The sequence below is a fragment of the Lissotriton helveticus genome, chromosome 12 (genome assembly GCF_964261635.1).
Source record: "Lissotriton helveticus chromosome 12, aLisHel1.1, whole genome shotgun sequence".
NCBI lineage: Eukaryota > Metazoa > Chordata > Amphibia > Caudata > Salamandridae > Lissotriton > Lissotriton helveticus.
Genome location: NC_136073.1, coordinates 377,707,414 through 377,731,614, shown reverse-complemented (window position 1 = coordinate 377,731,614; position 24,201 = coordinate 377,707,414). Strand labels below are relative to the sequence as shown.

The window sequence follows — 24,201 nt, the reverse complement described above, 5'->3', positions numbered from 1 at the left end:
CTGGTTTGAACTCTGAGCATAACACTTGTGTTGATGGCCCTGGCTGCAGTGTCTGCCATGTCCAACGCACATTTAATGGAAGCGTTGGATATTAGTTTCCCCTCTTGTATGAGTGTTTCTGCTCCTTCCTTGTAGGCATCAGGCAAATGTTGTAGCAGTTGCTCTAATGTGTCATAATGTGCCCTATCGTATCTGGTTAATAGGGCTTGTGTGTTGGAAATTCTCCAGATGTTAGCTGCTTGAGCAGCCACCCTTTTCCCAGAAGCTTCTAATACTTTAGACTCTTTGTCTGGAGGAGGAGCATCACCAGTAGTTTGGGAGTTGGCACGTTTACGAGCATTAGAGACCACCAAAGAGTCCAACGGCAGCTGTCCCTTAATGTATGTAGGGTCCACAGGCGCCGGTCTGTATTTTCTTTCAATTCTGGGGTTAACAACCCTTGCTCTTGTGGTTTCCTTAAAAATGTCTCCTGCGTGTTTGAGGACACCCTTTAACATTGGCAATGTTTTAACTGATTTTTCTGAAGTGGAGAAAGTGTCAAACAAGAAATCCTCCTGAATTGGGTCAGCATGCATGTCCACATCATGATTATGTGCTGCCCTCTCTATTAATGCGTTAAACGCCGTTGTATCCTTTGTTGGCGAAGTTTTTACAGGATAAGAAGGAGTATCAGGGATAGTTTGTGACTCCCCCTGGTCAACAGGGTCTATCCAGGCTTGAGTCTGGTCATCTTGATCATTGTCCGCAGGGTAAGTATATTGTTCATCATAGTCATACCCCATATCATCATTAGAGCGTGTGGGTGAGTATGCAGAAGTGTCCTGGCCATGGTACCTCACCGTTTCGAAATGGACAGGCGATGTTGAAGAATCCCTTTTCATTTTTAGTGGAATTTTATATGATTCCAGAGGATTTGCAGACATGATCTTTCTTTGATAAACAGAAAGTCTGCCGGTGTCGGCGTCGATATGGAGCTTTGACTGATCATCATAGGAGGTCTCCTGGTACAGAACGTCCTCTTCTAGAGGATGACTCCTTTGTCCAAGTGACTCAGTTCTGGGTGATTCGATCCCTGTTTTCGGATCAACCGATTTAGGCTGCGCTGTCGGGGGCAGTCCGAATTTTATCGGCGGCTTTGGGGCCGGCGTTGAGATTGGGCCGACGGACTTCGCCCTGTTGTCGTGCTTCTGGCCTTGCGTCGACTTTGGTACTTGTTGCGTCGGAGGCGCGCTCCTTTTCTTTGAGTCGACTTGCTCCTTCGAGGCTCCTTTGGATTTTGGCTCGAGGGCTTTGACGATCTGTTGGTTTTCGACTCGGCGCCTCGGTTCGAGGACCGTCCTAGACTCGAGTCCTTTGTTTGTGTCGCTGTCTGTTGACGCCGACCTCGTCGGTTCGACGTTCTTGGCTTTAGCGATGGACTTTAGCGCACCAATCTTCGACTCGACACCCTTTGTGGTGGACCCCGCAGGGTCGTCGACACTTTTTGTCGACGTCGAATCCGATGTGTTCGCATTCTTCGATCCGAAGGCTGTCTTTAGCAGTTTTGGTTTCGATTTTGACTCGATAGCTTTCGGTTTCGCTTTCTGTAGGGCGGCCGATGGCTCGTGTGATATATTCTTAGCCGGGCCGAGACGCGGGGCTATAGAATGTTTGACATGATCTTGGCTAAGGCCTTTTGGCGATGCCTCGACCTGAGCCTTTGAAAGTTTCTGAGTGTCTTGTTTGGGCCCAGTACCCACTGCTGGGCCTGGTTCATCACTCGAGTCGTCATCGACGGCTCCGATGGGGGACACGTCGTCCCTTACCTCGTCGACGTTTTCACCTTCATCGACGTGTTCATCGTCGTCTTCGTAGTAGTTGGAGTCGTGCTCCGAACCTGGATCCGACGGCTGCTCTGGATCCTCAGTCTCGACAACCTCATTGTCGTCTTCGTCGAAGATATTCACCGGGTCGGGCGCTGGCTTCGTCATAGTCTGTCTTGCGGCACGTCGGAGCCTAAGCGTCTTCTTTGACCGGAACCGAGCACAAGCGAGACAGTTGTCCTCGTTGTGGTCTGGTGATAAGCACTTGTTGCACACCGGGTGTACATCGATGTGCGGGTATTTAGAGTTACAAAGGCGACATCATTTGAACGGGCTCCGTTCCATCGACGATCGGGCCTCTGGTGTCGAAAAGGCCACGCGGCTCTCTTCGACGTCTTGCTTCAAAATACCGGGAACAAGAACTCGGCACCGATCGAAATAACAATACCAACGACCCCGAAGGCCTTTTGGCCTTGTAGAAAAGTTTCCAAACTTGAGCAAAGAAAAGTACATCCGAACCCAATGGCGGAAAAAAACAATCTGAGGATGGAGAGGATGCCCATGCGCACTGTAGTCCAGTGGAGGAGCCACCTATCTCGTGATACTTCGAAGACTCTTCCAGGACAACAATGTGCAATCATCCGGACCCAACACTAGGCGGCGATCTATGCACAAGATGTGAATTCAGCAGCCCACATGCCTCGAACATAGTGCTATCCTTTCTTCTAGGTTCGCATTATACAAATACCACTTACAAGCATGCACTCACAAGCATTAAATGATAAACACTGGTTCCAGTTAAGATGATTTAGAGGTTCAACGAAAACAGATGTGAGGCTCAAAAGAGGGAAAGTTTGGTGCTGAGTTAGAATTGTTTACTAATGCTCCTTCCTGGCTAGGTATGGGTACTCCAGAGTTCATCTCTTTGAATTTGGCCGTGGTACTAGGGAAGTGGTATTTCTCCTTCATAGCACCTAGCTGATGTGGGTGTCTGTGTGACCCGTGACATCTTGGGGAGATTAGTGTTGGTGGAGGGCTCCCTGTATAATCTCCCAAGCATATATGTCCCCCGCAGCTTGCCACCTCCACTCCACTCAGGGATGTGGTTTTATCTCTCCAAGCCGGCAGGCTAATTATGGGGAGTGATTTCAATGACATCCTGGGTCCCTTGGACTACCTTAGCACTCCTGGTGCGGACCCAAGATATGGCAGTGGCCTGGCCGGCTGGGCTTCTGTGATGCTAGGCAGGTATTGTAGAAAGTGGGCTCTGTATATACTATACGAAAGTGAGGTATAGTGTGCACAGAGTCCAGTGTAACCCAAAAGGTATGCAGAGGTAAAGTAGATAGCACTCTCTATTTGTGGTAGTGTGGCAGTAAGACTTTATCAGAGGACAGTGGTAAGCATTTGTTGCACACACTCAAAGACTGAACTTCAGGCCAATTGTTTTTGTATAAAAAAATATTCTTTTAGTTATTTTATTCCCTAGAACCAAGCAAGCCTGGCACAGGTAAGTGATAAATACTTTACAGTAATATACAGTTTGTAAACAGTTTGAATTGCAATTGTAAATGTACTTTGATTTGATTACAGTAGTGTTACTGATAATGCAATGCTTTTCAGAATACACTACATATACTTTGTATAGGATTTTTAGTAGAATATCATGTAAGTTACTTTTAGATTACTTTTCTTACACAGTGCAGTATACCTGGATACTGCACTGGCACATTTTGTGTAAACAGGTAAGTAAAAGCGTTTTGGTCAGTTAGTTACAGTTTTAAAGGATATCTTAGATTTTCCAACTCCACACTTAAAATCTTTTTATTTAAAAACAGTCAATATTTTATCGGTTCAAAGGTAAATACTTTGTTGTGGGAATTGGTATTCTGGGGTTAGACTCTGGGGTCCCCCAGGGTCAAGGATGCACTCTTGTTACACCCTCAGCGGCACTAGGGTGGCTTGGGGGAGAGTGCTGAGGCCCAATGTTATCCAATGAGGGATAGAGGGCCTCAGGTTGGTAGCTGCTGACGAGCAGGCCACTGGGTTGTGGGAGCAAAGCTCACGGATTTAAGCTCAGGGCAAATGGGGGTTTAGGCCAGCACAAAAGATGCACCCTCAGAGGCACTGGGGCGGCTGGGTGCAGAGTGCTGGTTTGGCGTTGGGTGCCCTATAGCTTTCAATGGGGAGTCTCCGGTTTGCAAAAGCACTGCAGGCTCGGGGACGAAGGTCTTCTGGGTGCGACCACCTCTTGGAAAGGTAAGTTGGGATGTTGGGGGTGGTTAGGCACTGTCGGTTGGGCCACCCGAGGCTGTGGGGCGGGGGTGCCTTTTAGGGTCAGATCTTACTAGCTCCTGGTCGCGGTTGGGGGGACCTTTCGGTTTGAGGCTGCAGGCGTCGGCTGGAGGCTTGAGGCAAGTCAGGGGTCGCCGGATCTCGGGTCAGGATTGCCGGGGAGACCTCCTCTTGGTGTTGGGCCACTCGAATTCGGGCCGTGGGCGTCTGGTGCATTTTTAATTAAATCTCACACTGGCATCAGTGTGGGTTTAATGTGCTGAGTAGTTTGATAACAAACTCCTCAGTTTTTAGTGCAGCCATTATGCTGCTGAGGAGTTTGTAATGACAAACTCCCAGCACCATATACTCTTAATGGCAGCACTGCACTTACAATGTCTAAGAATGGACTCAGACACTGTAGAGGTACAGGGCCCATGCACCTGTACCCTCACCACTAGTATAGGGCACCCAGCTAGAGGGGTGACTGATCTATGCCAAGGCAGTGGGTTGTAGGCATGGTACACAGGGATGTGTGCCATGTCGACTCTTCACTTTGTTCTGCACCAAGACACACAGCCTGCAAAGGCAATGTGTGAGTGTAATGTTACAGGGCCTCTAAGGGTGGCACAATAAGTGCTGCAGCCCTTAGAGGTCTTCCTTGGTCACAGTGCCCTTGGTACCTGTGGTACCATTTACAAGGGGCTGACCTGTGGCCAGAGATGCCAATTGGGTTTTGTTTTTAATGCAGGTTTAGGGAAAGAACATAGGCCCTGGGCACCTGACTGGCAGGAGCCCAAGGCACACTCAGTCAAAGCACATCAGCAGTTCAGCAAAAAGTGGGGGCTATCATGCAGAAAGAGGGCACTTTCTCGCACGTATGGAATCCTGAAGCATACGAATACACACATGCAATGGGAGCCCACGGCTCCCTCTCCCCAAATAGACCCTTCCCTGCTGCGGCCACTGACCTCCTCTACACGCAAGACTCTTGCATCCTCATCAGGGAAATGTCAGACCATGCTCTGGTCATATTTCGGGTGGGCAACACTAGCAAGGAGGAATAAAGACAAATATGGCATCATAAGGCCTGGTTCCTAACCAACAAATTGATTGTCCTAGCCCTGTAGACCGACCTATAAGTACACACAGACTCAAATAGCGCAATTGGAAATTTCCATTGTAAGGTCTGAAACCCATAGTGAGGGCAACCTAACAGAACTTCTGAGCCGTCGATTGGCGGTGGAGAGAACCGTGTGTCTACGTCATCCTCTGTCAAGAGGCGGCCCTCACAGTCCGCCAGCTGCTGCTCTAGGCGTGAGAGCCTCAGGCAGATAGAACGTAGTATGCCAGAATGTTTACTCATGGCCACGCCCCTAACGTAGACTTCGAACGCCTCCCAGACCGTTTGAAAACTTTCCACCGTGCCTATATTAGTTTAAAAGTATGTCTCAATTGCTTCGTGTAGTTCTTCCCGGAAGACAGGGTCTAGCAGTGAGAACGGTGGGAATCTCCATGTGAATGGGGGAGGGGCCCTCTGTGGCAGCGAGAAGCCTAGCAATATAGGTGAATGGTCGGAGAGAGTGCGGGGCAGTACCTGACACCTGCAGACCAGAGAGAGTAGCCCCGGCGAAGCTAGCCAATAATCAATGCGCGTGTGTATGTTGTGAAAGGCAGAATAATGAGTGTATCCTCCCTGCGCTGAGTGTAGACTGCGCCAGACATCCGCCAGGTCTTCACTGATAAGTATACTATCTAGTTCCCTAGCAGCCTTTGCAGGGCGTCGATCCAGGCCGCACGAACGGTCCAAGTCTGGGCATGTAGTCATGTTGAAGTCCCCACCCCACAGTACAGTCCGACTGGGAATCTCCTGAGCAATTGTAGCCAATTTTATATAAAACTCAGGGCTGTCATAGTTAGGTCCATAAACATTAACTACCAACACATCCAGACCCTTCCCAGTAAGTCAAGCGCGGGGATACCCTTTCGGGGGTCGAGTCCTGCGCTATATAAGAATATAAATAAATAAATAAATAAACGTATCTGCCATCCGGGTCAGCCGCTACCTTGCTCAGGGAGTAGTCCGATTTTGGATTGACCCATGTGAGCACCGCCGGGCATGGGTCTTAAAACTAGCGGCAATAATCTGTCCTCGCAACCCCCTGGCCTGCAACCTAGAGCAGTTCTCGGGGAGGTGTGTCTCCTGGAGCAAAGCCAGGTCAACATGGTGTTTAGCCAAATAATTCAGAACCTTCCGAAGTTTCCGGTGGTCGTTAAGGCCACGTACATTCCCATCAGAGCATTCAGGCCACCCGCCTCATTTTCCCTAGAAGACACTTCAGAATATTCACGTACTTATCAACAAATCTGGGCCAGAGCCTTGAGACATCACCCAGGATTGCGTTGCTGGGTCTCGTGGGCAAGATGGGAGGCCCAAGAGGAGACTGAACCTTAGTAGGGCTTTGGACACTGTTAGCGAAAAGGGATGTGGCAAAATATTGTCAGTCTCTGGAAGCCCTGACACTAAGGGAGTGTAGGGTCCAGTATGGACTGCCACGTGAAACTGGAGGAACCATTTAATCTAGCCCGAGGTTGCCCCAAGAGATACAGAAACATGGGGGAAATGGTAGGCGTACTACCGGCTAGGCACCGTGAGAGTATGAACTCCAAGGTGAGAGAAGGGCTGAATGTGGCCCACAACTAGTAATGCACATGGGATCCGCTGGGGGGACAGCAATGTGAATGATTACAATGTGCCTATAATAAAACTAATAATGTTTTTTTTATTAAAAAAAAGTAGGATTTACTGACACTTTCTCTACAGACACCATTGGTAACCCTCCCCCCATGGCCTAATTTAACAGACTACTTTTCATCTTCCCAGTTAAACACTCCAATAAAATGAAAGACATTTTAACCAACAGTCTCACTGATATTCTTTGCTGATGGAAAGCTGGATCACTTACTCCTGCAACCCAGTAATCACCAAGCTAATCATGCCAGGCTTCTATATGCTACACAAAACAAGTCATCTGACAGAAGTGGCTGTCGGACCCTAAAACTCAAGAAGTCACTTCCATTCTCCATCAACAACCTTTGAACACCACTCTCTTCAAGACGGGTGCTACAATGTTCCCTCTCCAATTCCCTCTCCCTTCATGTGCTCAACATCTCTCTCTACTCAACTCCTGTCCTGCTTCAACAATCATGCTTCTGACAATACTGTTGCTCTGCTACTGATGGACATAATTCCTCAGGCTGCCAACTCTCACTTCATTCATAAACCCTTCTGGCAACAATCAATAACTCTAGCATCTGTTTGGATACTGAACTCTTTATTTGCCCCAGTTAACTCATTGTTCAGCATCTGCTTTTCCCAGTCCTGCACCCTGATAAAGAGTCTTCCATACAAACTACTCTGCCAAACATACAGCCTCTTGAGAACATAACTTTGCTCTGACTGTTCATGCCTCTTCCACTAACTCCTGAGAAATCAAAATGTTGCCACTTATCTTCAGCTCAACCTTGAATAGAAAGACCACATCACTCATGACCTCCATGTTCTTCAGGGGCTCATAGTACGCAGACTTCTACAGTTCTAGTTATTCTGCTCTGTGGACAATTCTTTGCATACACACCCTGGAACCTTCTTTCCACATAGATTCTGAACTTGAGCAACTACCTGGCATTCCAAATGTTCTTAAAAACCTAGCTTCTCCGTAATAAGCCTAACCACTCTTGCCATAACTTTCATCTTCCTTGGGCTCAGTGCCAAGAGAGGATATCAGTGCCCTTAATGTGATTTGTACTGTTAAATATTCAAAAACAACGGTGACAAAGCCTAACCACCAGTTACTTCACATGTGATGTACATTGGAAAGGTAAATTATGATAGCTGGGGCCAAAAAGGATTTCATTTTAGCTAAATGTGTGCCCCATAGCTATACATCTTAGAATCCCTTTGAATTGGAACAGTGTTAGAGCAAAGTGTCTCTGACCACTGACATACCTAGTAAACGTATCGCTCCGACACCTCTGCTATCAACATCCATAATGAAGTTTTGTAGAAAAGAAACTGTGACTGTTGCAATAGGGCCTAACAGGTAGTTATTTAATTATGACATTCTCTGGAAGCGTATGAGAATCAGGGAGCATGTTTAACTGTAACTCAACTACCTGAATCATTGTGTAACGTTGAAAGAGGAAGAAATACACAGACCTCTGCTTCACTCCAGAATGGGCAGACCGGAGCCGCATATAGACGATAACCCTGGCCACCAATGAGGATCAGCTGTGAATGATCAAAGGTGACAGTATGCCAGAAATCTACCTCAGGCCTTTTTAGGATGTACAGATATGCACTTCACAGAACAGGGAGGTGCAGTGCGGTGAGGAATCTGCAGTTCTCTACCAGAAGGAGTATGTTACTTACCCTGTAGAACAAGTTACTTACATTCGGTAATGCATTATCTGGAAGAGACTAACCCCCAGATGCATCAACAACCCATTTTGCGATTCCTTAATAGCGAAAAATACCGATTCGCTATTAAGGAGTAGCAAAATGGAATGCATCAAGAAATCACAAAAAAAATAGCGATTTCTTAGAATTCCTTAATTGCTACTCGCAAATTGCGAGTCGCAATTAAGGAATACCTCCCCATTCATTCCCATGGGCCTCTAATGAATGGGAAGACAATCTCAATTTGCAAATTGCAATTAGCGAAACGCAAATTGAGATTGCGATTTCAAGGGTGCAGCACCCCTGAAATTGATCTGTGCACATGTGTGTGCGCAACATGAAACTTTGAAAAATGCACTTTTGTGCATTTTTCAAAGTTTTTGCAAATTACCATGAAGTTGTACTTCATGATAATTTGCGTGCTCTATTAGCGAATTCGCTATTTTTAAAACTTTCATGCATTGCATTTAAGGAATCTCAATTTGAGATTCCTTAAATGCAAATAATCGCAATTTAGCCATTTCTCCATTTGCGATTTTTGCATTTGGGATGATGCATCCCAAATGCAAAAATACCGGTCGCAAAGGGGCAGATTCTGAGAATCTGCCCCTTTGCGAGCGGATTTTTGTTAGACGCATCTAGCTGATAGTCTAGCAGCAGACTTCTTAACTTGTGTATTCTCCCCAGGCATCACACTGGATCCGGAAATTTTTCAGCAGTACCTAGGTGTGGCGGGGGACAGCGTCCTCAGACTCCGAAAGGGCTGGCTGCAAGAAATAAAGGCTACGTTCCTTACACCAGGCCACTAACCTTTGACATCGTCCTTACTAGATGGATGTGACTGAGGGTCGTCTGGTTGAGAGGAACACACACACCACTCCAGAGAGCTAATCATCAAAACCCCTCTGTTGTCACTGCTCAATTTCCATGCATTGGGGAATAGATGGAGGAGATTCAGGTGCAGGACACCGCTTTGGGGCTGATATAGGAGGTCCTCCCAAAGGGGTGGTCTGTTCGCATAGCAAATGCTCAGGCACAAGAGATTGGAGTACCACACTCTCCTGATCCAGCTCAGGGCTATGATTTAGGCTGTGTCTGTTCTTCCAATATAGTACAAACATCCAGCAGGGTGATATGGAGCTATGGGACCACAGACTCATGATTTCCAAATCTCCCAGGTTTCCTCTCCAATCCATATAGGACATACCCATTGCAACTTTGAGCTCTAGGTGAAATATGGAGAGCAGCCTGCCAGACAACAGGTTGCTGTCCACTGGCCTATAGGGCAATGAGGCAGTTCCTGAAAGGCTAGTTTCACAGAACTGTGCGTGGGACTGTTTTTTACCAGTTGTGGACCGGTTTCATGGCCAGGTAGGACTTTATTATTTTTTTTTTTTTTACTGTTGACTAACCTAATATTACCACTTTTTAGCTATCTGCTTTTGTCCCACGATGACCTTGCCACAGGCCACCTGTGAAAGTCCAGGGCGGTGTCCGCAGAGATTAATATAATGTCGGGCATACTCACCTGTGTTTCACCCACTGGAAACATAGGTTCCACTGAAATGTCTGCATGTGCGGTTGGCCACATGAGAGGAGGAGGATCCTTGAGGTCAGGAGCCAAGGAGCCTCACAATATATCCTCATGGGTTTGCAAGGATTCTGGCCAAAACATCAAAATCATAACTGGAAAGCCCCGGACTCGCTGTGGCAGTGGAAAAGCCTTGATCGCTACCATGTCCAAGGTAGCCCCTATAAAAGTGAGATCCGCTGAATAGGGTGCAGGTGAGATTTCAGTTAGATGAATTATAACACCAGGGATGAAAGACGAGTTACCATCATCTGAAGGTGGTCCATGAATCACTGCAGAAAGTCCACCTTGAGCAGCCAGTTCTTCGAGGTACTCAAATATATGTTTTCTCGACTAGTGAAGATTATCCGCGGCTACGGTCATCAACCTTTGTAAACACCCCAGGGGCAAAGGAGAGTCCAAGAGTAAGATGCCAACTGTTCTGACCCCCTACCTTGAACCACATGTAGTGTCTGAGAGACTGCAGGACAGGTTCATCCAAAAGTTAGAGATCCACAGTGGGCCTGAGCCCTCAATTCTTCTTAAGTACTAGGAAGTAGCAAAACTAACACCCATCGCCTCGTTCCTATTTAGAAACCCTCTCAATGACACCTTTGACCAGGATTAAACTGACCTCCGGTATAAATGTAGGAAAGTGACCCTTTTTGACGTGGTCACCCCCACTTTTTGACTGGATTTGATGTGATTTCAAATGGAAGTGCACTGGATCCCTGCTAACCTGGTCCCGAGTGCCAGATCTCTTTCCCAAAACTGTACAATTGTTTCCTCCAATTGACAATACCTTTAGCATTCTCTGTAAGTCTCTAGTAAATGGTACCCCTAATACTTAGGGAAAGAGGTACTAAAGAGGGTCGCTAAAGGCTGCAGCACAAATTGTGCCACCCTAAGGGACCCTGCACCAAACACATGCAACACTGCCATTGTAGTCTGCGTGATTTGGTAGAGACAAAAGTGAAAACATGACAGGACACACACCCCTGTGTGCCATGTCCCCTAGAACTGCATGTAGTATTTGTAAGTCACCCCTACAGTAGGTCTTGCAGCCCTAAGGCAAGTTGCCTAATATTACATATGAGGGCATACCTCCATGAGTAGATATGCCACTGTGCTGGTCAGTTCCATCACTTCCAGTGCAAGTGAACAGGGAAGCCATTTTTAGAACATGTACTGGACAGTGGTGAAAATGGGTTCCCCAGCTACATGATGGCTTTACTGAAGATAGGGATGTTTGGTATCAAACATCTCGTATTAATAAACCCACACTGATTCCAGTGTTGTGTGTATTAATACATGCACCCAGAGGGCACCTTAAAGGTGACCCCTGAAAACCTACTAGTTTCTGGTGTGTTGGCTGACTGAATTCTGCCAGCCTGCGACCAGACCCTCAAGGTGAGAGTCTTTGGTCCCAGGAGGACAGAAACAAAGCCTGCTTGGGAAGAGGGTGATAACACTTCCTCCCACAAAAGACCTGCTGATTAGCATTCCAAGGCAGGGGAGCTTCAAAGAAACTACCGCCTTTGAAATGCGAGTCTGGCTGCCCCCACGGGAGAGTGAGCCGACCCCCTTTGTCCAGAGCCTTATGGCACGTGGACAGGTGGGAAGATAAGCTAGAAAGGTAGGCGTGCCCACCCCCAGGCTAGTAACACCCCTAAGGTGGCCTAATGTGAGCCGGACACAAATGTTCAGCGTTAGCCATCTCTGTGTTGACAAACTTAGGAACTCTGGGATAGGATTATGCCCTCTTCCCATAGGAAGTGGTCATATAGGGGGCGAGTGACCCCAAAGGTCAGCAGCTCATTGGCACCTACCCTACACTCCCCTGACACCCATACATTCAGTATTTAGGGGAGCCCCTGACACCAGTGAAACAGATCCTGCCAACCTGAAAGAAGAAGACATGTGAAGAGTCATAAAGAGCAAGAACAGAAGATCCAGCAACTGACTTAGTGCCAACCCTGCCATCCTGCTGACTGCGACAACTGCACCAAAAGATGACTTGTCCTGCATCTGCCGAGTCCCCAAAAGCCTGTGAGAACTGCTAGACCTTCACCCAGGAAACAAGAGCTCCTGTGAAGTAGGGGACCAGATTCACTCTGGCACTTTGCAGCAACCCAAGAGACCTGCGAGGACTTGAAGACCGCCAAAACCCAGCGCCTAAAGACACTCCTGCACCCGTCGCTTCAAGCCTGAGTTAAAATGGGCCAACTGTGTCAGTGTGGTCCTCCAGAGACCGAGTGCACTGTGCTTTCACCACTCGTGAACACCCCAAATGTCACCTGCAGCCTCTACACGTAGGCGCCCTCCAGGTAAGGAAACCCCAATGCCTAAAGACAACTCTGCACCCGTCGCCTGTGGGCCGCAGAGAAGAGGAACAAAGGTGTCCCTAGGTCCCCGAGCATTGTGAAGCTTGAGCCCCCCTGTTGGTTCAGCCCGACTGCCCCCGTCAAAGCCTGCAGCCTTTTTATGCTGCAACCATTCTCCATAGACTTATTATTAGGCACCTGATGCTGTTTGGCACCCCAGCACCGGGCCAGCCTAGTGCAGCTAGTAGTGTTCTGCTGGTGCTGCCTTGGACCTTGCCCACCACTCCCCTTAACTCCTGGAAACTGGTCCCGCAAGTTGCTGTATTGTACCCGAATGTCATACTTGTTATTCCTCTCACAGGATAACATTGCATCTTATAAAATGCAATGCAAAAGTATTTTTATCGAAAAACATACTTACCTGATTGGTTCTAGTGCCTAAATATATATAAAGATGCATGTTATTTTTATAAATTGTTGTGGCTTTCCTTACTAAGTCGTGGGCATCATTTATTGACTATTGTGTGTATTTGCAGATGTGTAACACTTCTCTCTGATAAGCCTAAGGCTGCTTGACCACGCTACCCCCTAGAAGAGCACCTTGGGATTGCTAGAGCAAGCCCGTGTCCACTCATAAGGGAACCCCTTCACTCTTTGGACGCTATATCTTATTTTGATATCATATAAAGGGTCAGCTTCCTACAATGGCTGCATGGTCCTTTGAAATCTGAGTTGATACAGAAGGAATACAGTGAGGGCATGAAATGATAAGTATAGCATAGCCACTTTGGACAATTTGCAGTACCCACCGGTCTGAAGTGACAGTTTTCCAGCACAGGAAGAAAAGTCAGATCTAGCCCCTTACCCACTGAGTGTGGTCCTGTAAAGGGGAAATCAGAGCAGCTTTGGAGATGCTTTGAAGGGAGGTGGTGGTAGAGGATTGCTGTCCTTGGTGGTGTGCACCACCTCGGGCTGAAGCTGTAAAAAATGTAAGCCATTTGCTGAACTGACTGCTCTCGCTATGGCAGCCCCCAGGAAATCCCCCAAATGTCCTATTTTCCTCGTGGAATTGACGGGCAGGTGAGAGCAACCCTAGGGAGCTGTCCTTGAATCTTTCCAGTGAAGTCCCCAAAAAGCCTAGGGCGATTCAGTAGCAACTAGGAATGAGTCCTCTGATCTCCATACATGCCGTGGAGCTACTGTCTTGTTTAAAAAAAAACCTACATCACGTGTGAAATCAAACTCTAATAACAAAGCAAACCTTCTTGGTGGTGCGAGTTTATTACAGAGCTTTTCTCACATCTCATAGTCTACACAATCAATCAATTAGAGATAGGTCATCCCTTGCTTGTAAGATACACACATCAAAGAGTACAAGCAAAACAGAATAACTTTGCAATCTCATGTATTTGAATTAATAGCATATGGCACTTGGTAGTATTTACTTTTTTGTTAGATAAGCAAAAGGTATAGCACAGAGAAAAGTAATCTTCTAGCCTGCTGACACCAGTACCAAGGACCAACCTTTTCTTTTTTGTGCTTGTGATCCTTTTTCGCCTTGTGCTTTTCTTTGTTCTTTTTATGCTTGTGTTTCTGAGGGGATTCCATAGAACTAGCAGACTTAGTCGCTGATGAAAGTAGAGGGGTACCTGAAATACAAAGAAAATAATAGAACAATAAATCAACTAATAAGATTGCATATTAATCCCTGAACCCGGTGCTTAAATACTAAGGTACAATACTCGAACACAAAAACAAAGAATTTCGGAAAAAAAGTTAGCACACAAATAAGGTTAAATAAAACCGAGAATAGAGCGTGGGCAACATTTGACACACATACATGCCTGTGTTTGTAATAAAGTCACATCAAAACGTTTACTAAACATTCTAATTCAAAGAAACAAGAGGAAACTTAGATGCTGGAACATAATACATTTTTGGGCAATTATTTTATTAAACGTATTAGTCGTACAGTATTACAAATTAATTCTGCAATATTCTGAAATAATACAACAAATTCCTCTCAAAACCCCGCCCACCCCAATCCACCCCATCCAGGCACAACACAGATCACTAAGCAACCTTATAACAAGATCAAACATTCACCAAGGGAAACTTTGACTTCTTGAACAAGACAGTAGGAAGCTGCACAACAGGCACATCTCTATTTATGAACAAGAACATCACCTAATGAGCACAATGCCCTTATTGCACTGGGTTTAAACCAAAATGCACAGTTACATTTAATAATTAAGTAGTGAGGTCGACATCTTCAGAGATGTCTCCTCTGTTCGGAATAGATCATGCGTCAGTTTCTCCATAGCCATGAACAGAACATTTTAAAAATCAAAGTTCAATTCCTGGATTATCTCCTGATTTCTAACATATAGCTGCCAAAATTTTAGCAGCACACAACATTTGTAAGAGTAATCTTTGATTTGTCCTATATAAATCCTACAGCTGGAGGCACTTTAACCCAACAGGATTAAGATTGTGTCTTTTGGGATCGGGAAGTTCATGACCCCCTTGATATGCTCCGGGAATTCTTTACAATATATTTGTATTAAGTGGCATTGCTAACAAACGTGTATATAGTAGCCAACCCCAGTTGTTACATCTCTAACACATGTTTGTGCCATAGTTATACTTTTACCCTGGTCCTGTTTATAAAAACGGAATGTTAAGGATTCCACAAGAGTCATTAGTTCCACCTTAATTCCAAAGTTTGCAGTTGGAAGAGAGCTGCCCTGGTGATGGTTGGTGGTCCAGGTCTCTCAACAATTTTACCTATAAATCTTCAGAAGTACAGTTTGTGCTGCGTGTGTTCTTTGAATAATGACTACAACAAGTTGGTCCAGAGTGTAAGATTTCAGGTGTTCACTGTAGGGTTGAGTATCACTGGTACAGGATCTTATATGCTGATTGCCTGTATAAAATAAGTCTGAATCACTCCTGACCCCCCCAAAAACAGATTTTGCTCCAGATTTCCTAATTTTTCATCTTTGAAATAAGTATTTTAATAACGCCGGTGTGACATGCATTACAATGAATAGGTGGATAAGTATATTAGGAAAAGAAAGTAGTGTCAATTGTCCTTATGTGGCCACACTCTCACACACTCCAGACAGTTTGAAGTGGGGTGGCTAGGTTCCATTTTGTGGCCTGCCTCTTCTCTAGATGTCTTAGATCCTGTGGTGTATTAATGCCAACTGCTCAATTAAAGGGCAGCCATCTTTTTTTCTGACTCTCTACCCTGTCCCTCCTTCATCACCAGTAGGTGGGCTACTTGATGATACTTAAAGGTTTCTGGGCATGCAACTCCTCCCTGCTCACTAGTAATTAATAGAATTATTTGGCTTGTTTCCATCACAAACAAAGTAGATTATCCTACATTGTAACTCCACTGCCCTAGATATTGGGCAAGGTTAAAAAAAAGTCTGTGTAGAACACTCAACTTTGAGGGATGGATATGGCCCAGCAAGGATATAAACAGTGGGTGCATTTCTTTCAAGTTCTCCAATATTTAGCTTTGCACTGCTTGTCAAGTGTAGCCCCAAGTGTCTTATTCCTGTAGTCTTTACACAGCAATTCCATTGGGAAAAAGGCATTTGTTGCATTTGGTTATTTATGGTCGGTTTACGGGGGGTCTTCTATGGGACAGAGGTCATAGTTGGCCAAGGTGCAAAGCACCACCAGCAGTTACTAGTTACCTGCCCTAGGGCGTCCGGGTGCAGAGGTGCTGGTCGGGTTGGTAGTTTTGCACGCTACGCTGGTGGGAAGAAGGGGGGCTACCTAAAAACAGGCTGCAAAGGGAAACTTGGGAACAAGTCCAGGATCTCCCAACGGGGGACTCGGGTCATAAGGGTTCTGGGAGCAAGGTGGTACAGCGGGTTCTCGGGTACGCGGGCTAAGGCACCTGGGTGTAAAGCAGAGTAGATAGGTCGGATGGGCTCTGTGCGTCCAAGGCCCTCGCGGATATCGGTCTTGCTGGTTGAGGGTGCAGAAATCAGGACAGCCGGACCACTCTGAAATTGGGTCATTGCCGTGTTGACGTCCCTCGATGACTGCTCTGTCTCGGTGCTGTTAGAGCCTGGACTGGACTTAAAGAGGCCTTGGTTGCTAGAAGGGACCCGGTGCCCCGGATTAGTGCTGTGCGGCTCTGGTCAGTCCTGGTATCCTGTCACTCCATGGGTGAAGGAGAAGGGGGGGGGGGCAGGTCTGACCTTTAGGAACACAGGATTCCGCTTTTACAGTGCCTGCAGACTGCAGGGGAGTAGCTCCTCTACTCCAAGGGAGATTGCTGCCAAACAAATGCAGATTCATACAAAGAATGTGAAACAATAAGGAAGACCTAGTGAAACTGAATACTGCACAGGTATACAGAGAATAAAAACGCATCCCATACATTTAAATGTCACTCTAATACCTGCCTCGAGGCGACTGCAAGACCCAATAAAACTGAAAATTCGTTTTGTACAATGTTCTATGCAAACTGGCAACAGTTTTTTGTTTTTCTAAATCACGCAGTTTGGATTTGAAATATTAGAATATATGACAAGGAGGAAGTGACAAGTGTTTTGCTGTAATATTATGTCCGAAAAATAGTAATGTAGAAATTAATCACATAAAAACATGGAGCCGGTGGCCAAGACCGCGTGAGCGGACGGAAGGCTCCGGAGCGCTCGCCGACGGCCTGCACAGCATTGGCCTTCGGGCCGCTATAGCTTTAATCGGCAGCAGCAGAGGTGGCGTTTTGGTCTGGGGGGCTCACCTGAGCGCTCGGCAGAGGCGACGGCGGTTGCTGAGACCCAGCCCAGTGCCCGAGAGCTGGCGGTGCCTGACCCGCGGCCTCCTTGCGGGAATTGGGTACTGTGGCGTTACCTGGCTGGAGGGCCCAGACGGAGGGGTTGCAGCGACGGATCGGCCCTGAGTCGGAGCAGCTATCGCCGGTGGCCAGGTGCTGGTTGCGGCGGCCTAGCAGGTCGTTGCCGGCTGAGAGCCGGCCGCAGGGACCCTGTGTGTGGAGTAGAGCGGCGTCGGAGCCGCCATCTTGGAGCTGTCGTCACTCGCGGCCTCCGGCGCCAGAGACTAGTGTTGGCCAGGACTTTTCCTCTGTAAAAGTCGGCGCGAGGAGCAACCCGCCTCAGATATTGGCAGAGACCCGCAAGCGGTGAAGACTGGCTATCAGCAGCAGGTAGGCTGGTGAGAGGGAGCCCTCCGACTGGTTCCGCTGACATATTGCCTGCACGAAGGCCACTGGGGGAGGCGGCGGGGACCAGGAGGCCTGGGTCTGAGAGGCGCTGTTGCACCGTGTGGACGGGTGGAGCCTGCTGTTTGGTGGCGGTGCTGGAGTGGATGGTGGAAGCGGAGGCCGCCTTGGAAGGAGTGTGCAGGACTGCGGACTACTCGAGGTGCCCCTGTTGAGCGCCGGCTTAGGGGCTCCGAAGCGAGAGTCCCCTGGGCGCAGACTTGGTTGGTGTGGCCTCTGTGAGTGGAGACGGCGGGCCTGCTGGGCTGTGAGCCGGGCTGTGACCACGCTGCAGCGACAGCTGGGGGACCCGAGGGTTGGAGCGTGTATACGGCGGAGGCCAGCAGCGGGCCCTAGATGTTGAGCGGGCAGACCTTGGTGGCAAGACGTGACGCGGCTAGAGTGCCGAGCTTGGGAGCTGCAATGTCGGAGCTCTGATGAGAAGGCCCGGTGGTCAGGGGAGCAGCTTTGGCCCTTGTATTACCCCTCAGAAGACATGCGCCTGAGGAGACTCTTTGGGTCTGTGGGGGCCCTACGGCTTGTACTGTTGGCTGTGCAGAGAGTTCACTAGGGGAGAGAGTATCGACACTTCTTGCTGCTAAGAGAGTGGGGCGGCCAACCCAGCCTGGCACATCTGCGATGGATTGATTTGGGCGGGACAGGGGCCTGGAGGCCTGCTGGGGGCAGTAACGGTGGGCCTGTTGGTCTGGTGCACTTTGAACAGGGGCCTTGTCTGAGGAGCGCAGTGGCGCCGGGGGTGGGCGATGTCCACTTCCAGGGAGCGCAGGGACAAAACGGTGAAGGATCTCTTTGCCAAAGTCCAGGAAAGCCAGCAGTGTGACGCCATTGCATCTGCCTCGAAACAGGCATCGCCGGAGCTCAAGACCAGCTCGGAACCTATCACTAAGGCCTTTCTGGAGTCTTTGTTCACGTCCCTGCAAGAAGATATTCATACCCTGAAGGAGTTTACAAGAGAAATTAGAGAGGTCCGCAGGGATGTGGACGGAATTGGGGAAAGGGTTGCTGAGTTGGAGACAAAGAGCGATAATACAGACACTGAACTCACAGCTTTGCAGCAAGAAATCGTGTGGCTCCACGACCAGCAGGTTGATCTCCAGACTCATCCGGAAGATCTGGAGAATCGCCCACGGCGGCATAAAATTAGAATTCGCAATGTGCCACTAACCGATGAAACAAAAGACCTGTTTCGCTTTGCAAAGGAACTCTTCAATCATATATTGGGGCGTCCACTAGATTCAGAGCTACGTCTGGACAGGTCACACCGTGCGGGGGCCTTACGGGCTTCCTCGGCGCCCCCCCTGACATCCTGGTCTGTATACAGGACTTTCGCACGAAGGAGGAGATCCTACAGAAGACCAGGCAGATGCATCCACTGACGTTTCAAGGGCAATCACCGGTCCTTTTTCAAGATCTCTCAGCTCTCACCTTGCAAAAGCACAGGCTTTTCAGGCCTGTCACGGCCCACTTACAGCAGCAGAAGATTTTCTATAGTTGGGGCCACCCATTCCGCCTGGTTTTTAAACTAGACAACAAACTGTACCATCTGCGATTAGTTACGGAGGCCTGCCAATGGCTGGGCATTGACCCGCACACCGAGGAGCATGAGACAGCTAGCCAGGTTGCCGATGTGGATGATTCTAAGCCCCGGTGGCGTATGCAGGGTCGGCGATGGCGGGTGAAGGAGCCCCCGGCAGCCGTGATCGCGGAGGGCCAAAGAGCTGCAGTGGAGGCGGCTGCCTTGGGCAATAACTCACCCCAGACCGGCTGATATAGGTGTACAGCCTAAAACTGCTCGCCTACCTTTTTCACTGTCTGGGTCGTCAGCGGGAGGGGGGACGTTTGGAAGTCTAATGGAATACCCCGCTATACCACTTTTCTGATCATCTGGGGATGATGGACAATTTGGACATGTATTTCTTGTTTCGTTTTGGGGTTTTTGCTGGGGTAGGGTAGATGGGGGCAGGGTTTGGCTGTTCCAAGTCAACAGAGCACCACCGGGGGGCCCAGAGCATTGTCCACGCCTTACTTCGAGAGGCGAGGTCTACCTCACTCACCTCATTCGCAGACAGCTCTCTTTCATGGGCACTTTATGATTCCTAGTATGTAGATGCCAGACATCGAACTTAAAGTCCTTAAGTTAAACGTGAGGGCGTTAAACAACCCTGTAAAGCGTAAGGCGGTCCTTTCCTTACTTGAGCATTCGCAGGCGTATATTTGCCTCCTGCAGGAGACACATTTTCTACAGAAGGATTGCCACCGCCTCAGGTCTCGTAGTTTCCCATTGCAGTTTTTCTCATCTGCTGCCACGAAAACCGCAGGTGTCACAATCTTGGTGGCCCAGAGGTTTCGGGGTAAGGTACTGCAGAAGGGGGCGAAGATAAATGGGAGGCCATTGACATATAGGTTCTCCTTGGGCACCTCATTGTTTACCATAGGCTCGGTGTACGCCCCCAACGAGGGTCAGGAGAAATTGTTTACATCTTGCACTTAGTGAAGCTTCCAATACAATAGACTGCCATGTCCTGCTGGGAGGGGATCTCAATCTAGTCTTTGATAACACTTTGGACAGGTCATGTCAGCGTACCTCCCAGTCAGGAGCACTCTCCACAGAGGGGTTGGCCCGTTTGCGGGAGGTGGGTTTGGTGGATCTGTGGCGTTGCTTTCACCCCGGGAACAGGGTATACTCCTATTACTCTAATTCACACAAAATGTATGCATGCTTAGATTATTTACTTGCTTCTTCCTCACTTCAGGCACTCACGACTGCTGTAGATATAGGGACTGCATCTCTTCCGGATCATGCGCCAGTAACCGTTGTGTTTTCCCTTCCGCCTATTTCGCATGTGACGCGGAGCTGGCGGTTGCGGAAAACGCTTCTACACCGTACGGAGGTGGTTGAACGACTTCAGAGGGTCATAACAGACTATCTTGAACATAATAGCTACACAGACACTATGCTAGCGACACAATTGGCAGCATTAAAAGCGTTGTTGCGAAGTGAGCTTATTGCAATCTCTGCGGCTGACAATGTCGAGCGCGCGCGCAAGAGGGAGGAGCTCACACGGCAGACGATGGAGCTGGAACAAATACACCAACGAACAGGGGCCCCCCGGGTCTGGAAACAACTCAAAGCCATACGGCACCAGTTGGCAGCGTTAGACCAGGACCGGGCGGAATAAGCCGTCCTACAGCTGAAAAATGCTTATTATATTGGTGGAGACCGGTGTGGGCGCCTGTTAAGCCACAAGCTGTGCGAGGCATGACACCGGCAGGCTGCACAGGAGATTCTCCCACAGGGGGGGTGGGCGCGTCACTGAGGACGCTGATATTTCCGCTGCCTTTAGCAATTTTTATGCCAACCTCTATGCTGGGTTCACCATTGAAACATCCGCTGGGAAGTCCTTTCTCGCCTCCATCCCTCTTTCCACCCTCACGAAAGAGCAAGCCGACCTCCTAGAGCGCGACATTAGGCCGGAGGAAGTCATTATTGCTATCTCTCGTCTTAAGCTGGCAAAAGCGCCTGGGCCTGATTGCTTTCCAGTGAGCTTCTATAAGACGTTCTGTCTGCAAGTAGCTCTCCTCCTGACGGCCCTTTTTAACTCTTTTTCGGAACCAGGCGCAATCCTTAGAGACCTGCTGGACGCTACTATTACAGTCACTCCCAAACCAGGGAAGGATTGCACACAATGTGGGGCATACCGCCCTATATCTCTTCTTAATGTTGATCTCAAGCTCTATACGGGCATTCTAGCGGCACGGCTTGCGCCTTTTATGAGTGGCCTGATTGACCCGGATCAAGCCGCGTTTATCCCGGAACGCCAAACCTCTGATAACACCAAGAGGACCCTGCACTTGGTGGAGAAAGACACACGTACGACCGGGGAATTTATGTTGTTAGCAATTGACGCAGAGAAGGCATTCGATCGGGTCCATTGGCCCTATCTGGACTGGGTTCTGGTGAGGGCGGGAATAGGGGAGAAGTTCCGTACCTATGTCATGAACTGCTATAAATTTCCAACCGCGACGGTCAGAGTTAATCGCTGCACCTCTCCCCGGTTTGCTATTGAACAAGGCAGGGGTGCCCATTGTCGCCCCTGCTCTTTGCCCTATAAATGGAGCCGTTGGCGCAGAGATTGAGGCTTGACACGAAGGTGCGGGGAATCAAATTTGGCGGTTACGTGCACACTATAAGTCTCTATGCTGATGATGTGCTACTCTCCTTGTCCCATCCAAGGGAGTCATTGCCAGCATGTCTCGAGACCCTAGAAGCTTTTGCACAGGCGGCAGGCTTTAAGGTCCACATGAGCAAGTCCATGGCCCTGGACCTGTCTTTGGCCGGGCCCACACGGGAGTTTCTGCAGGGATCCTTTCCTTTCCAATGGTCGACTGAAGCGATCCCATACTTGGGGATTCAGCTGGCTCCTACACTTCCGGATACAGTTCGCATTAATTATGCTCGGCTGCGCCAGAAAATTAGGCAAGAGCTGGGGAGGTGGAGGCATTATCCTCTGTCCTGGTTGGGGAAGGTGGCAGCGGTAAAGATGACGACCCTTCCTCAGATCCTATTTTTATTCCGCACCATTCCCCTGCGGCCCCCGGTGGGCTGGATTCACCAGACTCAGTCCGAGCTGGCTCAGTTTATTTGAAACGGTAAGAAACCGCGGTTGAAGCTGCGACTCGGGATGCTTCCCCCCCGAAAAAGGGGGACTCGGCTTCCGAGATTTGCTTCTCTATTTTCAGGCTGCACAGCTGCGCTTTCTTGTAGAGTGGAGCAGATGGGGGTCTGAGAAGCATTGGCTTTTTCAGGACCAAGCAGTGGCGGCCATCCGCTTCGGAGATTCCCTTTCTCCGTCGGCAGCATAGACCCCCCAATTTGTACGCCTCGTATATTACTAGGGTTCCTATGGAAGTCTGGGATAGCACCAATGTCAAGCATGAGCTCACCTCTTTCCCGTCGCCTCTCACACCCCTGTTGGATAACCCTGATTTCACCCCGGAACAAGACTCTGTGGCTTTTGCAAAATGGCGGCCGACTGGGTGTCGGTTCCTGTATCACCTGTACGCAGAAGGGGGTGTTTTGTCATTCTCTTCTTTTCAAAAGGAATATGGCCTGCCGGAGGCGGAGAGACTCAGATATCTTCAGGCTCGACACTGGACACTCAGCGACCAGGTACGCTCTAAGGCCGACAGACGCTTATGGCCGTATGAGTACTGGTCAATCACACGCAAATCCGATAAAAAGCTCATTTCTGACCTATAAAAATGCTACAAGCCAAGTATAAACACATATACAATTCTGGGAAGACTCGCTGGGAGAGGGAGTTGGGTCGGACACTTAGTCACAAAGAATGGGAGGGTATATTTTACAGGGCTCGGCATTCAGCATACCATATGGGTACTGGTACTACACGCCGGAGCGGCTACATGAGATTGATCATTCTAGGGAGGCGACGTGCTGGCGAGGGTGCGGGGAGACGGGCACACTAGTACACCTGCTCTGGGATTGTGTTCAGCTTTAGGGGTATTGGAAGCAAGTCCTGGACGAGGTCGATGCACACTTTGACACTGAGATTCCACGGTTCCCTTCCTATGTATTACTAGGTCTGCCAAACCCAGTCACTTATCCACTGCGCTCTCGTAGGGGCCGATTAATAGCTATTGCCCTGGATTCTGCTATTCAGAATATTCTCTTACATTGGCGCACTGCACATGTCCCCACATTTCAGGGCTGGCTCCATTGTTTGTGGCATGTGTTGGGCATGGAGAAGCTCTCTTTGACGCTGGCAGGGGAGGGTGCTAAGTACTCGCAGCTGTGGCAGCCCTCCCTGTCTTTGCTAGCCTTGGAGTTCCGGGAGGTGACCTGTCCTCGCGATCTGCGCTTACTGCATTTATCTGATGTGGAACAGCCAGGGAAGGGTTAATGGGAAAGGGGCCTTGATAGATGGGGGTAGTGGACATGGAACTCGGGAGGTGGGTGGGCGGTGGAGGGTTTGGGTGGGAGTTTGGGGGTTTTGGTTATTTTTGGTTTTTCTTATACCTAATATAGATTGTTCGCATCTACAGTGCGCTCATTCCTGGAATTTGTTCTATATCATGATGTGGCTCTGTCTGTTTTATTGCCTGAGCTTTCTACCTTGCACTGTAAGGAGGAATTGGGGCCATGTGGTCATGTGTCATTTATGCATGCGTCATAATCTGTCAAAGAAATGTAATACTAAAAACATGGAGCCCACATTATCTCTCTTTTCGTGGCTGATTTGTTTCAATTTGATCAGCATAATTGACCCTGTTCTACAATAGAAGTACAGACATCAGGGTCGGACTGTGACAGAAAATAGGCCCAGGCACCAAAATAATAAGCATTGAAATGCAATAAGTCTCGCATTTACGAACGTTTGAGCAATTGGCATTGTAACTGACAATGTCTTTTATTTATATGTTTTTTTTAAAACAGATACATAATACGCATTGTCATTTACAAAGCCAATAGCTTAAACTCTCTC

At 48.5% G+C, this 24,201-nt stretch overlaps 1 protein-coding gene across 2 annotated transcripts in view; it reads right to left on the bottom strand.

The window, feature by feature from the left end:
- The window catches only part of GPATCH1 (G-patch domain containing 1), a 282,152-nt gene that overhangs the window by 21,986 nt on the left and 235,965 nt on the right, over positions 1 to 24,201 (bottom strand). For both annotated transcript variants that reach the window (XM_078668539.1, XM_078668540.1), the window contains exon 18: positions 13,954 to 14,078. In XM_078668539.1, coding sequence (XP_078524665.1) covers positions 13,954 to 14,078 — 125 coding nt within the window. The remainder of the gene's footprint in view (positions 1 to 13,953; positions 14,079 to 24,201) is intronic.